The sequence below is a fragment of the Asterias rubens genome, chromosome 1, assembly GCF_902459465.1.
Source record: "Asterias rubens chromosome 1, eAstRub1.3, whole genome shotgun sequence".
Classification (NCBI taxonomy): Eukaryota; Metazoa; Echinodermata; class Asteroidea; order Forcipulatida; family Asteriidae; genus Asterias; species Asterias rubens.
This window is the reverse complement of record NC_047062.1, coordinates 4776657-4792673: the sequence shown is the minus strand read 5'-3', so window position 1 is coordinate 4792673 and position 16017 is coordinate 4776657. Positions and strand designations below refer to the sequence as shown.

The window sequence follows — 16017 nt, the reverse complement described above, 5'->3', positions numbered from 1 at the left end:
TTTCTCACTAAAAAAATAAAAGACTTCTAGCTAGAAATCTTTTATTCCTATCTGAAAGCACACAAATTCGTCCAACAAGGGTGTTTTTACTTTCACCATTTTCTCGCCACTTTGATGTTCAATTGAGCCTAAAATTTCCACAGGCTTGTTATTTTATGGTTATGATGGGATACACCAAGTGCGAAGACTGGTCTTTGACAATTACCAAACAGGTACCCTCCCTTTAAAGCCATTATACACTTTCGGAACAGAAACAAACAAAAAAAAGTTCACAGATTTACAAATAACTTACAGGGTTTACAGAAGGAAATGGTGAAAGACTTCTCCTGAAATAGTATTCCATGAAATGCTTTACTTTTTGAGAAAACATTAAAACAATTATCAATTCTCGATATCGAGAATTACGGATTTATTTTGAACACATGTCATGACACGGCGAAAAGTGCGGAAACAAGGGTGGGTTTTCCCGTTATTTTCTCCCGACTCCGATGACCGACTGAGCCTAAATTTTCACAGGTTTGTTATTTTATATTTAAGTTGTGATACACGAAGTGTGGGCCTTTGGACAACACTGTTTACCGAAAGTATCCAATGGCTTTAACTCTTTCAGTGCCAAGGTCCTACATGTCTGATCTATTTTTCATGTATTTCAAAAGTGCCATTATCGTAATCTATTCTATGTACTCACTTAAAAAGTGTCAACAATCGTACATGTTCGACCCATAACATACATGTTATTATGTTTTAACTCAAGAAATACTATTGACTATGGGAATTACCAGTGCAACACACATGAGCAAGATACATTTTGTTTGTTTTGGGGGGCTTGAGAAAGTTTGAATTATCCTAATTAAAAGTTTAATTGAAAAGCCATAATCTATGATAATGGAAACCACTTTTTTAAAATTAAAAATGAGTGGTGCCCTTTTTGCAGAAAAAAAAAAAAAATGCATTTCCCCTTTAGAGTGTTCACTTTCTCAACATGCACCAACCACGCTTGAAAAAAAGGAAACAACCCAAATGTCCCACCATAACAAATCCGGCTAACCAACCTGTCAAACAGGGCCAGGAACGCCAAACGATCAAATGTGACCCGTAACGACCTCCACGGGAGGATCCAGAACCTGTAGTTATGTTTGACCTTTGCCTTCTCTCTCCTCCTACTCCTATCCAGACTGATAATACTATGGGCTTCGTCCCTGGTGCTCTGATCGCTGTTCTGCCTCCTCACGTCCTCGATGAGACTCTGAAGGCCGAGCTCGCTCAGGAAGTTGCGAGGAAGCTCCCAGTTCTGGCTTGTTGCAGAGTGTTGGTTGGTGAGATTGAAGAGGATGGAGCCGGGGAGGTTGATGTCCGGTGAGGGCCCTCCTCCGTCGAGGGTAGCACCGGATGATTTGGGTAGAGTGATGACAGTGGAATCCGAATGGCAACTTGAACTGTCTGGCCTGTGGATGCAAAGAAGGTGGAGTTTGGGGCACAATAAGCAAAACAACTTGAGTGGGTGGTCATAAAAAGTATTAAAAAACATTCCTAAGAATCAAAGCAACTTCAAGATAAAACATATTTGAAAGGTTTTCTTACAATTATATGCATTATAAATACACAATAATGTTCGTGCAAAAATTCCATTCATTACTTGAAAGAACACAGAAATGTATTGGAAATATCAATATTTTTTCCCAGAAAATAAACATTAAAAAAAATCAAAAAAAAAAATCAATTATCCAACCTGTGAAAATTTGGGCTAAACTGGTCAAGTTGCAAAAGAATGAAAGAGAAAAACACCCTTGTTGCATTACTTTGTGTTTTCAGAGGCAAAATAAATGGCCTCAGCTGAAGTATTTTGTTATTTGAGTGAGAAATTACCTCTTTCTCAAAAAACTACGTTACTTCAGAGTGAGCCAATTCCAACAGCTCTCCATTGCTCGTTACCAAGTAAGTTTTTATACCAACGATTATTTTGAGTGATTAACAATAGTGTCCAGTGCCTTTAAGTGTTGTTTAGAGGTTTGCATGTTGTGAATAGTAAGAAGTAACTAATACTAATCAAGTTGCAGACAAGTTGCTGAAGTATTTTATTATTTGAGTGAGAAATTACGTCTTTCTCAAAAAACTAGGTTACTTCAGAGGGAGCCGTTTCCAACAGCTCTCCATTGATTGCTCATTACCAAGTAAGTTTTTATGCCAACAATTATTAAGTAAGTTTTTATGCCAACAATTATTTTGAGTAATTAACAATACGCCTCTCTTAATATTTATGCATGAGGTACGTCACAATGCTAACTCAAAACGAGGCGATGGGTGCAGCCACTGCAAGTTAAGGAGGACGTGCGCCCATAGCCTCATTTTGGGTTAGAATTATGACGTCATGCATAAATATTAAGAGAGGCGTATAGTGTACAGTGCCTTTAAGTGTTGTTTGGAGTTTTGCAAGGTGTGAATAGTAAGATTTATATAACACCCAAGCAGATCCTTGCCATTTGATTGGAGGATTGTCCGTCACGTGATAGCAAATAAAAGTACCATTGCACGCTGAGTCACTCGCCGTGCTTTTTCGTTCCATCCGAAAAGTACCATTGCACGCTGGCACGCTGCCAGCGTGCAATGGTACTTTTCGGATGGAACGAAAAAGCTGAGTAAAAACATCACTGCGTGCGCGTGTCTTTGGTAACGCAGCAGGTGTTACTGCAAGAAGGCATAGTAAAATTACTAGCATTCGGCTTCTACAGTTGAAATTGTTTGTTTTGAAAGTTGTTTCTTTCAATCAAAATGACAAAGTTCTACTTGGATGTTATATAAAACAAATAATGAATGTTTTTCATTCGTGCAATGGTGCGAATATGTTCATTCGTTGAAAGCTGGAATGTTCCATTCAACTCGGCTCCGCCTCGTTGAATAGAACATTCCATCTTTCAACTCATGAACATATTCGCACCATTGCACTCATAAACATTCATTATGTGTATAGTAACTAATACTAATTAAGTTGCAGACAACCTTTGTACCGCAAAATTCAAGTCTCTTCTCAAAACTTATCTTATGTCACAGGTTTTCAAGGACTAATTTTGTTGTAGGCCTATCTGTTTTTCTTTGTTTTGTACTTGTTTTGTTTTTGGTTTTGGTGTGCCTTGAACACCCAGCAGGGTGGATATGTGCGCATTACAAGTCTTACTATTATTATTATTATTAACCTTGTATAAAACCTTTTGGGAGCGATGTAGGCTCTGAGACCACAAAAGAGCTTTAAAGAGCCAACACTCCCACCAAAAGAAAACTTACATGGTTGTACCTGCTGGTTTAAACATGAATTCTAACCAGGTGCTTTGTTTAAGACAAACGCCTTGAATTCCCAATGTAAGAATCACATAAATGAAGGCAAGACTGTTTGTGATATTTAAGAATAATCGTCCGTACCAATCACAAGACTGTTTCTCTGGTTCAGCCGGTGAGACGTCCGGGACCTTCTCGGCCTCCAGTCTCTGCGCCAAACCAGGGCTATTCTCATCAAATGTGTACGTCATCCAGTTACCTGTAATGTGCAACAGAGAAATACATGTGTTTAAGAAAGTAATCCTAAGAACATACCAGGGCCTAATTTTATAAAGCCTGTAAGCACAAAACATGGAGCACAGAAAAGTATTGTTTACCAGAAATAGGTTACCAGCCAAAACTGCATTAGTTTACCCTGTTGTTGTGACTGGTGCCCCACTCATTTTTTCAAGCAGAATTTTCTGCTAATCAGCTTCATGAAATTGGGTGCAGATAAAAAGGATTATACGGCATGAGGTTGGTAGAAAACAAGCACTGATTTGATATGGTTTGAATTTCATGGAGAAAACTCATACATAAGCCCCTTTCAAACAAGAGCAATTTAGCAAGCGTCCCTTGCTAAAGTGTAGCATGGTTGTAAGATTTTACAAAATGTACCTCGTGTGAAAGGACAATAATTTTTGGAGTGTCCAGGGTCCCTTTTCAAATCTTGTCCAACATAGCTACATTTTGTCGGAGGTCCGGACCTATGACAAAATCTTACACTAGCGAAAGTTTTGACCAAGGACGTGGGCTACATCATCGTGTGAAAGGAACCCTTGTTTATTGAATGACGTCCTAGGTGAAAAAGCCCATACAGCGCATGCTATTGTGGAAGCTATCTTGTCCAACTACGGTGATCAAGATTACCAATTCGTCATATCACTCTCATGTCGCACAAGGGTTGTTAGTTTTTTAACTTTGCAGTGTGAAAGCTCACAAAATCAGTCACGCATGGTGGTAACAAATAAACAATCCACGCTCGTAAATTTTGTAGCAAGGGACCCTGGCTACATTCTGGCCACGTGAAAAGGGCTATAGTAACAGGAGGATCACACGGGCCTCAAGCCAGTCCCAAAGTCAAAGTCATGGTTTAGAAAAAAAGGTCTATATCGAACAGAGGCAATAGGTTGAAGTCATAGAGACAGACCATCTCTTTAGACCCTTTGGGTTGGCTACCATCGCTTAGGTCAAACAGGCATGAAATTTGTTCCTTGTAAAAAAATAGGAAAATTCTATCGAGTACAAGGGCTGACCTACATGAACAAACGGTATAGGCTCTAATTTACTTTTCAGGCCTTATTCACTGTTATTAATAGCAATTTTTCAGATTTTTTTCAATGGATAATAAATCGGAAATCAAATTGAAGCAGAAAGAATATGATGCCTGCAAACAATGGAAACAAGTATGCGTGTACACACTGGGCATTACGCTCAGCCAATGGTCGGTCTTCATGTGAGGGCGCTGTTTAGGGCATTGTTTGGGGCTTGTGATGTCATGTTAAACTTACCGTGTTCATCCTGAAAGCAGTGAACTGATCCCGGTGATGAATCATTGTGAGCTGAGGCCATGTACCTACCCTCACCCCTTGCCATGGATGCAAGAGCAGCAAGATAAGGAGATGAGGGAGGATGAGAATTCTTCCTGGGTTCTGTAGAGAGAGATCATGCAAGATAATGAAACAGTCAAATCATGTCTCATATATTAAACAAATGATGATGAAGATATCTTACCAGGTGAACGGTCTCACCTTGGCCCAATTTCATGGCTCTGTTTAAAGGGTCTATGTAACTTTTATAGGACAAAAAACACAGTGTCCACAGATTTACTCTAAACTTACACAGTTTGAAGATAATGATAGTAGAAAGCTTCCCTGAAAATACTACGTGCTGAGGTGCTGTAGTTTTGGGGAAATGAGTAAAACAATGTCATGAAAATAATTTTCGTCTCATGAGACAAAAATTATTTTAATCATTTACAAACGTATTTTCATGACATTGTTTTACTCATTTCTCAAAAACTACAGCACCTCAGTAAGTAAGATTTGAAAGGAAGCTTTCCACTATTATTATCTTCAAACCCTGTAAGTTTAATGTAAATCTATGGACATTTTGAAAAAGTACCCAAATCCTTTAAGGCCCGGTCACACTGGCCTCGAAAACGAGAACGTTAACAATGCACGCCCTCGATTGGTGGAACAAGCGTGCGCGTATTCAGCGCGTAGCAATTCAACCGATAGAATGCGTTCTCTTCGCGTCGTGATGTGATCGTTTTCGTTATCGCTGCAGTGTGACTGGCCCTTTACCATAAGCAAAGAATCAGCGCTTGCGGAAGCAGGGAATTCTGCCCTTCTGTTAAGAGTTAGTGGGGAATTTTGGCTTGTGCGCGTGCGTACTCCATGTTACTAGGCATTCTACACTTACACACCTAGCGCAGAGATTTGGCTCTTTCCATGCAAGCGGGGAATGGTGATCCTAAGCGCAAACATTTGGCGGGAAGCAGAGCCATGAAATCGGGCCTTGAAATCTTCCTTAATAGAGACTGGTGCTCTAAAATAAATGATATAAAGTAATGGCCTCCTGTGAAACTCACAAAGTTTTAAAAGCTAAGCAATGTTTCTTGTCTAGACTGCTTCATGAAACTGATAGAGAATTACCTTAAGCAATTTAAGCAAGCAGGTGATTTATGTACGTGTGTATGATGCAACGCATTGAAGATATGTTTTTCAGGAGAAGAATGAGACTGGTGTTAATCTAATACCCTGATGAACAAAACTAACTTCAGTCGTGTACATGTAAATTGTATTTCAATCTGACCATATCTTAGCCAGGTAGCAATTTAGTTCAATATTGTTTTCTTGAAAACTTGAGTAGCTATTGCAGTAATGTTGTAAAGGATTGGTTTGATGATATGGTTTATGAAAGCTAGAGAATTGGAATGAATGTAGTCTTCCCCAAAACAGTTTTTCAAGCCCTTTTTAAGCCTGTAGTTACCGTTTTCTCTCCTTTAAACATTTTTGTAAGGGGCTGGGGGTGCAGGAGGCGCAGCCCAGGGAAGGGGAACTGAATTTGTGGACTTAATAATCTACATGGCGTTGCTATATTATCATTGATCAAATTATTCATTCATATTCCAACTCCTTCTAATACATATGTTACAATTTTAACTTGTATTTTAATGACTATAAATCAGCAAAATGTAATCTTCTGCATCAGGTATTGGGGAGGGGGGAGGGGAGGAGAGTTCCAAACAGCATAAAGCTTAAAGACACTGGCCTCTATTGGTAATTGTCAAAGACCAGTCTTCTCACTTGGTGTATCTCAACATATGCATAAAATAACAAACCTGTGAAAATTTGAGCTCAATTGGTCGTCGAAATTGCGAGATTATAATGAATGAAAAAGAACCCTTGTCACACTAAGTTGTGTGCTTTCAGATGCTTGATTTCGAGACTTCAAAGTCTAAATCTGAGGTCTCGAACTCAAATTCGTGGAACATTACTTCTTTCTCAAAAACTATGTTACTTCAGAGGGAGCCGTTTCTCACAATGTTTTATACTATGAACAGCTCCCCATTACTCGTTACCGTGTAAGGTTTTATGCTAATGATTATTTTGAGAAATTACCAATAGTGTCCACTGCCTTTAAATAAATGTCTTTTGTCACGAAATTAAACAATTATTGTTCATGGTAGGAATGAGATGAGTTTTGTCTACAACACCCTAATTTGACCCTTCAAAACCGATCCGAACAACCTGCCAACAATGATGGTAATAACAGACCAGTGAAACGTCTGATTGGTCAGTCAAATGTTTGATCAACGCACATCATTGGCAGAGACATGTGCCCAGCAACCCAGCTTGCAAGCTTTGTTTTGTCCAAACAACAAACAACAAAAAACCTGTCGGACGAGAGATGCACTGAGCAGAAATGCATCCATTGCCACTGCTTGTATCATTATTATTATTATTAGCACCAGTGTAGACATTGTAAGTGTTAAATCATGTAGCTCAAAGATTTACTGTTAAACTTTACATCATCAGTCGTAGTGACCAACCCAACTAAATCTTGTTGGTAAATTTGACTAAGAAACAAGGTCATCCAAATCCTTCAGTAATGTTACATCCTAATGTCTAAACCTTGGTGCTTTGTTAAGATTGGCATGCCTGGTAACATATCATGCACACAAACTTGGCCAATGAAAGGATATGGGAGTACATGGCAAAGCACAACTGTCAGAGTATTTTGTAAACAGTAGGTCACAACACCTCAAAAAGGTCATTTTATTTGAAGGTCTAAAAGTCTTATCCACATGGCACCTTCAGGTACTGCGATCATAGAATCTCCAAAGCCCAATTAAGTCAACTATGGTAAATAACATAACCTTTTGTGCAGAAATGCCTAAATCATGCTGCAAACATGCGGAGACATGGGTGTTTCACAATTGATCTACAATTTCAAAATATCCCACTGAAACAGTATATTACTCACAGGCTGGTCAAGGTTAGGTTTTACAAGGCATTGTCCCACCCAAGTATTCATTCTTTGCTTATAATCTTTAACCAAAAGCCTTGTTGTTATAAAGATGGTTTCAATTCTCCAATTAAGCAGGCCATACACACATCAAAGTTATCATTTTTTAATAATTAGAAAGTTTACTCCTTACTGCCAACAAGAGACTCTTAAATGATCAAACAAAACAGAAAGACTGCAGGAGTGGGATTCTTGAGGTTTGCATTCACATGACACTGACCTGCGACCTACACATTCATGCAATCAAACAACATGGACAAATCACTTTTAATAATCTTCAGGAAACACAGCACACAAGGTCCTTGTCATGGTCATCTCAGACTAACAAACACTGTGTTTTCATTCGTCATGCAAACTACTATAACTTGTCTAACTCGGTCAGGAGTCTCATTTGACAGAAACGATTAAAAAAAATTATCTTTCTCAGGTGTAGCAATGACATGCGATTTAACAATTATTTTTGTTATGAGAGATCACCTAAACACATCACAAGGCCAAACTGGGACAGGGCTACCCCCCTTCAAGGTCCATTAGGATGTAGGCATGGGTATCATCCACTAGGAGCCTGGCTAGTAGTGCACAATGCAATACCATCCCAACTTTTTACAAAGCAATGATGATTAAGTACCTTGCTAAATAAAGGGCATAAGTGTCATGACCGGGATTCGAACCCACACTCTGCTGCTGACAACCCCAGAGCTTGGATCCGGTGGACTAGACCACTTGGCCACAACACGCCATGATGCAACTTGACAGTTGTGCGAGTGTTCAACAAGGTATCACCTTCTTTTAAGGGTCTGGCTACTTTTTGTAACACAAAACACAATGTCCATAGATTTACATTAAACTTACACCGCTTGAAGATAATGATAGTAGAAAGAATACCTTAAAATATTAGTTGCTGGGAGCTGTTTTTTTTTTTTAAATGAGTAAAACAATGTCATGAAAATACGTTTTATACATGCTAAAATAATTTTCGTCTGATGATCACCAAGACGAAAATTATTTTCATGACATTGTTTTACTCATTTCTCAAAAACTACAGCACCTCAGCAAGTAATATTTTCAGGGAAGCTTTCTACTATCATTATCTTCAAACTGTGTAAGTTTAGTGTAAATCTGTAGACATTGTGATTTTTGTCCTACAAAAAGTACCCTTTAAAGGCAGTGGACACTATTGGCAATTACTCAAAATAGTTATTAACATAAAACCTTTCTTGGTGACGATTAATGGGGAGAGGCTGATGGTATAAAACACTGTGAGAAACGGCTCGAAATCAACCATCTAAACACACACAACTTCGTGTGACAAGGGTGTTTTTTTCTTTCATTACTATCTCCCAAGTTCGATGGCTGACTGAGCTCAATTTTTCACAGGTTTGTTATTTTATGCATATGTTGAGATACACCAACTGTGAAGGCTAGTCTTTGACAATTACCAATAGTGTCCACTGCCTTTAACTAACTTGACAAACAAATCAAGTCTTCCTCTTCTCGTCATTTTTTTTTTCAACCTTAATTCTTAATAATTCTCGAATAAACACTGTACTTCTCATGGAGTTCAAACCAAATTTGGTAGGCAAGATACGAGTAGAAGCTGGGCACATTGAAACTATCTAGTTTGTCATTGTTGTGTTTGGCAAGAATGTTTGCAGCTTAAGCGCAAAAAGTCACAGACAAAGTTGGCGGGAGCTATTTTGCAGTTGCCAGAGAGCGTGTTGTTGGGCAGGCTTCTGGATCGGTCAAAAGGACTGTTACCTCGTCTCCGTCTGGCGATGCTGGAAGAGCTGCCGTCTCCTCTTCGTTGTCTGGACTCGCTGGTCGAGCTCATGTACCTTGCCCGTCGTCTAGCTCGTCTAATGCTTGGATTGACTGTTTGGATATAGTATCCAAGATGTTTCAACATGTAGACTTTGGAGTAGTGTAACTCTTAATACTCCCCCATTGGTTATTTTAAAGTAAATGAGAAAATGACAGGGGGCTCGACAGTTTAAGAAAAAAATCAAGGTTATTTTGTTACCAGGCTGTATTGTATGTTTCCAACACTGTCCGACAGACAAATGTATACTGTGTGAGTGGGAGTACAGATGATGAGTGGGTGTATATCTACAGAACTAGTGCGAGAACAGGCAGTAGACTCAACATTGAAACTTCATGCTCTATGACTAACGGACAACTCAGACCAAATGTGCGAGAACCTCTTGCTGAAAAAGGCTTAGTACTGTACACTGCCCATGTACCAAATGTTATCTGGGAGTTACATTGTGGTCATGCCAACCATACACAAAGAACCAGTCTGTTTAACACTAGAGCCTCACTTTGGCTTGAGAACCAAGATGGCGATTGGATATTTTGATATTCCCCCCTCCCCCCCCCCCCCCCCCCACAGAAAACAGGAACTGTAACTAATTGAGAAACGGTATTTCTTTCCCAGTTCAAACAGCTGACTATTGACCCCTTGATAATGACCCCCTTACAAAATGCAATTCCACCATTTTGAAGGTCAATTTCTTTGAGTGCATTTTGGCACTAAAAATGAGGGACAAGATAGGCCTGTGTCAGTTCGCTGCACATCAGTACGCCAAGCAACTACAAATTCAACGATTAACTTTTGACAAAATCCTTCATAATTATCACTTGCTGTACAGTGTATGTTGATTAAAAAAATCACGTTCACAGAATAATTCGCACTTCAAAAATCAAACTCATTCAAAGAATTTTGTTTAAAGTCCTCTCCAATGGGCAGCCTTACTGGGATCCTTACATCATGCATTATTACAAAATTGTTTTACTTGCTCATATATTTGTAGAAATGAGATAACGCAACCATGCACTGATGTACAGAATTATACTGCCACATCGCAACTGACCGACAACCAACCAAACCAAAAAAAAGCAGGAGAGTTTCCTAGGATATTTGGAAGCTTCCCGTGAGCTTACCTGCATCCTCCAGCTGGAATCGTAATGATTCCTCCCGCAACACATGCTTCATCATCCTGTCAATTAGTCTAGTGCTGTTACTCCCTCCGCTCTCCTGGCTAGTATTAGGGTCGGCCTCCAGCTTAACATCTTCCTCACCTGTATGGGTAAAAAGTAACAGTGAGTGAGTGAGTAATATTCAAACAGGCATAAAGTTTAATCTAAGTGGCACTTTTGTGTACCGAAGTCCCACTTTGTTGTTTGGTTGAGGTCAGAGCCCTCAAGGTGGAGCTTAACGGGTTGATAACTAATTTTTCCAATGCTGAGCAGCAACTATGGCTAAACTGCAAACTTGTAGTAATCAGTTTAGTGTCTGAACTGAGATTGTAAATGTGCCCATCAGCTCAGTGGTACTTGCCCACATTTCACCTCCTTAAAGACCAACCAAGGTGCAAATCCTGACTTAAATTGTGCAACAAATGCCAAACTACATGTACCAAGGTTACTTCAGGTTTCTCCATATTTTGGACAAGTATATTACTTGTGTTCTACCCATTCACTAATGTGGCTCAGTACTGTAAACACTGTAATTTCCGCCCAAGTCCGTTGGGAAAAAAAATTATCATGCATAATACTCTGGTGGCATTTGGACCCATGAGATTTCCTATTTTAGAGTAGATGTCCAACCACTAGACCACGACCCTTGCCCAATAACTACAGGCAGTTTGAATCTTGAAGAGGTTTTTCTACTCATGCTTAAAATGATGAAATTCATCATGGTCTCCTCACAGGTTGGCTGTTAAGAGATTCCAAAGTTCCTTGACCATAAAGAACACAAATAAACCTACAAACATTCTCTCAGTTCAACAACCTTAAAATTCATTTTTACTTTGATCTTGAAAACTATTTTTGTGTTGGACTGATATACTCACTTTGGCTAGTACTGTTATTTGTGCGGGTCTTCCTCTTTGGTATGGCGCCCTCTTTGGTTCGGTCAGGACAGCTGGGTGAAGTATCCCTCTCCCTTGGTTTACCATGATCACCCCCTGCGGAAATTTTAAGCAAGTCTAAAAATTATGGCAACAATAATGGAGAAAATAAAGAAACAAGAAACAGAAGAAAACAGAAAAAAAACCAATCTGTTTAAAGAGCTCACTCGGACTATTTTGCTTTCCAGATTCTGTTAAATAAACTGATTTGAATAGAGGAAAATATGCAATGTTTAAGATTGTGCCATTCATTGTAATTTAAAAATTCTTCTTCTTTACAACAAAAGCATTTGTGCTTGATAAAATCTTTTTTTTGATATGAAATCTTTTTTTATACAGAACCTTTTCCTTTTATGGGAATTTAAAACTTACAATCACTTTACCTTTATCTAATGAACTCTCTCCCTCTGTTCCGAATAACCACTGTATTCCAGTGGAGCTTGATGTACTTCTTGAACTTGTGGCATTACCAGACGACCCCAAGAACGCAGAATTTTCAGACACTATGGTACTGTCGTCATCCGAGCTTGAGCTGATCACACCATGACCCGGCCTTTTGTTTTTCGACGAAGAGGTTAACGTTTGGCTCGAGTCACAGTTCTCGTCAATTTGGACTCCACAGCCAAGTACATTTTTTACAATAATATCCAGGGAGTCCTCCGACACACTGTCCGATAAGTTCCGTGAGCGTGCTGCCCCGCCTGTTGCACCCGTTTGAGGTGATGTTCGTATTTGCGTTGGAGATTGTTGTTTCTGGGAGGAATTTGCATAATTATCAGGAGGCACTTGCCTCCTACCCCCTGCTGGACTGTGAGTTCTGTTGTTCCCCTTTTTGTGCTTTAAATCGGGGGATTGTTTCACCTCATTGTTGTTTTCCTCAATTGGAGAGGCGGGCTCTTTTCTGTCGGTCTTGCGTCTGTTCCTCGCTCCGCTTTGTCGCCCACCTGAGAAGGCTCTCCGTCGACCAGGAGGAGTCAAGGAATGCCTTCCTGAACCATCCAGGAAACTAAACCTTCCTTGCCTACCTGATGAGGTCAGCTGCTCTGCTGAATGCCTGTTACGGGTTCTTTCCCCACCACTACTGCTCTTAGTTCTCCTGCGAGCTTCCTCTTTGGACTCTATCTCTTGTTCTGGAGTTCTTTCTTTTGTTAGCATAGCGAGCAACGAGTCTGAGTCGGCACGTGGAGTGATGCTGGACAGACCAAGGTGGGGGCAACTCTCTAAGTCACGTTTTGTAAGCTTGCCCTGAGGGGCACCAAAGCTTTGCTCTTGCATAGATACGGTTGACAACGAGGCAGGGACCGAGTCCAAGACACCTCTCTCGGGTTTGAAGTCTGTGTCACTTCCAAGTTCTGTGCTCGATGGGCCTTTTGAGGACGAACCCCTTGTTGTGTTTGTTCCCATTGAAGTCCGGTTTCTTTGTCTGTCCAATGGATCAAGCGGCAATATCTGCCGTTTCTTTCTGCTATGTGGTGAACCATGAGTTCCTCTAAACCTTGTTGTTGGTGCTCTTTCATTTTCAGCTATAAATGAATACAAGAAATAAATGAATATAAGCAATTGACAAAGATAAATACAAAGTCTGAATTTAATTGCTCCAAACCACACCTGCTCTAAAGCAAAACTTAGCCCTTGCACTTCTATGGCACGTGTCACAAAAGGTAATCTTCATAACGTAACACCATTGACATTCACATGTTGAGACAGTTCCCGATCATAACAGGCAAGTTGGGTTTTGGCTTTGAGCTGCATTAAGCATTCCAACCTTTCTACACAGCCAAGTGGTTCACCATCAAATCAAGCAAGGAATTTGATACAACTCTTGCATGCCCTTCACAAGAATCAAAAGTGTCTGAGTAAGTCTGATCGATAAAACACCCAAAGACTACCTAATTACATAACAAACTGCATAAACTTCCAAAGCAACAATCGACAAAGCTTATGCAGTTTTTTATGTCATTGGTTAGTCATTAAGTGCTATCACCACCTTCCATGCAGCACACTGTGTGTAGTTGTGCATTACATAATGAGAATTACATGCCTGTAAAGATGGCCGACATAACACTGTGTGATTTCAAGTGTGGATTATCTACAGTAAGGCACTATTAAACACATGTTTCTGCAGTTAGTTACCTTTGGTGTTTTTCTGTGAAACTTTGCCTTGTGTGTCAAGTGAAAAGACACTACTGTTTTAGGAAAAGATGTCACGGAATCCAACTCCTCTCTTGGCATTGGTCTTTTCTTACCTGTGAAGGTAGCCGACGAGGAAAAGCTATCCTCCCCTTCTCCGGCCTCTAAAGATCGAGCTACACGATCTTGGTGTTTTAAAAATGAGCGCATTGTCTCTAGTTTGAGGTCTTTCTCCATGACATCCAGGGCGTCCAAGGCCTGAGAGAGAGACTCGTCCAGGTGGTTCTTCGGTGGGTCCTGCTGGGGGTGGATCTCAACACGGATGCTGCCGGGTAAATCCTTGTCACTCCATGCTCCCTGAAATAAAAACAAAAACCAGCATTAGAGACATCCTGATAGATGTAAAGGTAGCCGAGGATTAAAAAAATACCTACCTTTCCCTTCTCGCTGCTCTGGAAAACCAGCCCTGGAATTACCTGCAGGCCACGGAGTTGCCCCTGGTCTTGGCCTTGGTGCCCCTTCAAAAATGTTCCAATGACGTTAGATTTTACAATGGAAGTGCCCTTTGCAAAATGAAAATGGCATTGCTCTCTCAAAGATGAAACTCCAGGTCTAAAAAACACCAGCATGGTCTGAACATAAACACCTGAACCAAGAAAACTTTACCAATTCTTATTTAGTTGGTGAGGGCACCAAGGTCCATATTCATTAAGCTGCTTTCACACACAATATTGTGGGCAGATAAAAGCCTTGCTTAACATTAACAGGCCACAAGCAAAATGAAACTGTGTGATACCTACTGTTTTGATCGGCTCCCAATTAAAATTTGCCTTTCAGCTCTAAGAAACCAATTTAGAAACAGTTTTTACAACAACAACTAATTATGTACGAACAAATGATAAGATCGACTGTGGTACCTTGTCACTGTCTTGAGGATAGGACTCCCTAGATGCTTCTCTGCGTGATGACGTCACATGTTGAGGATTGCTGTTCAGCTCCTCAAGCTCAATGGCATCTTCTTGCATCCTGACAGGGGGAGAAAAAAAGAAAGAAAAAAACTTTTACAGTTATTCATCTCTTCCATTCCAAAACATGGGATTCAAAAGCTAGGGTCCAGGCCTGATACTTCATGGAGGTAAGGAAGGCGACTGCTTCCATGCCCCCTGGTCATTGCCTAGGTGCCCTTGCAATGCTCCAGTAGAGATTTACAATTTGCTCATAGAGTGCCCTTCACAAAGGAAAAAATGCCTTGGTGCCCTTGCAAAAACGAAGCAAACAGGCCTGTGGGTCCTATATTGGTAAATACAAAAATAAAAAATCAACATTGACCTTAGAAACTTATTTGGTGATGCACTGCAGCTGTTGATGGTATAAACTGTTCTGAGAAAGGGTTCCCTTAAAAGTAATTTGGTTCAGATAATTTTTCGCCCTCAAAACATTTAAATCTGAAAATTGACCCATTCATGTCTTGTTTCTCAGCTTTCTGAGGTTGGTGTCCATTTGTGAATGCTGCAGCCAGAGATGCTGTTGGTTGCAGCTTTCATCTCATTAAGCGTGAATGGATTTGACATTGATGTGAAAATGTAGTTTGTTACTGTTTTTCTCAGCAGGTAGACACTGTATTCAGCTGAAACAGAAGTAGGACCATATCTCAGAAACAACACAACTGAATTTCAAACCTTTTTTCAGTTATGGACTCCTTTGGCATTGGACATTCCCATCGGGTAGGTGTGACCCCATGTTGACCTTTATTTCCGGGTCAACCGGAAGTGGGACCTTATTTCAAGAACTACACCATAAACTACAGCACCTCAGCAAGTAATACTTTAAGGGAACCTTTCAATCATCATTATCTTCGAACCGTGTGAGTTTAATGTAAGTTTGTGGACATTGTGTTTTGTGTCCTACAAAAAGTACCCAGACCCTTTAATAATTTTCTTAAAAGATTGATCCTCATTGTTCCATAAAGTTTGCAGTTTACCTTGTTCAAGAGTATTGGAATAAATTTGCAACAAATCCTTTATAAGAGCTTTCCAATGCTACCCAATACCAGAGTCTAATTCACTATACAATGTCTGTACCGGTATACTATTACTAACAAACCTGTTGAAAATTAATAAAACCCATGTAATCTATG

General features: G+C 40.0%; 1 protein-coding gene across 2 annotated transcripts in view; it reads right to left on the bottom strand.

Moving 5' to 3' along the window:
- The window catches only part of LOC117291240 (pecanex-like protein 1), a 51848-nt gene that overhangs the window by 28449 nt on the left and 7382 nt on the right, over window positions 1-16017 (bottom strand). The window contains exons 3-11 of one of the 2 annotated variants that reach the window (XM_033772859.1): window positions 14798-14906; window positions 13997-14237; window positions 12134-13273; window positions 11694-11807; window positions 10783-10920; window positions 9601-9714; window positions 4821-4961; window positions 3415-3529; window positions 1053-1445 (exon numbers count right to left, since the gene is read on the bottom strand). In XM_033772859.1, the coding sequence (XP_033628750.1) occupies window positions 1053-1445; window positions 3415-3529; window positions 4821-4961; window positions 9601-9714; window positions 10783-10920; window positions 11694-11807; window positions 12134-13273; window positions 13997-14237; window positions 14798-14906 (2505 nt within the window). The remainder of the gene's footprint in view (window positions 1-1052; window positions 1446-3414; window positions 3530-4820; window positions 4962-9600; window positions 9715-10782; window positions 10921-11693; window positions 11808-12133; window positions 13274-13996; window positions 14238-14797; window positions 14907-16017) is intronic. The other variant, XM_033772867.1, reaches the window with a different exon arrangement.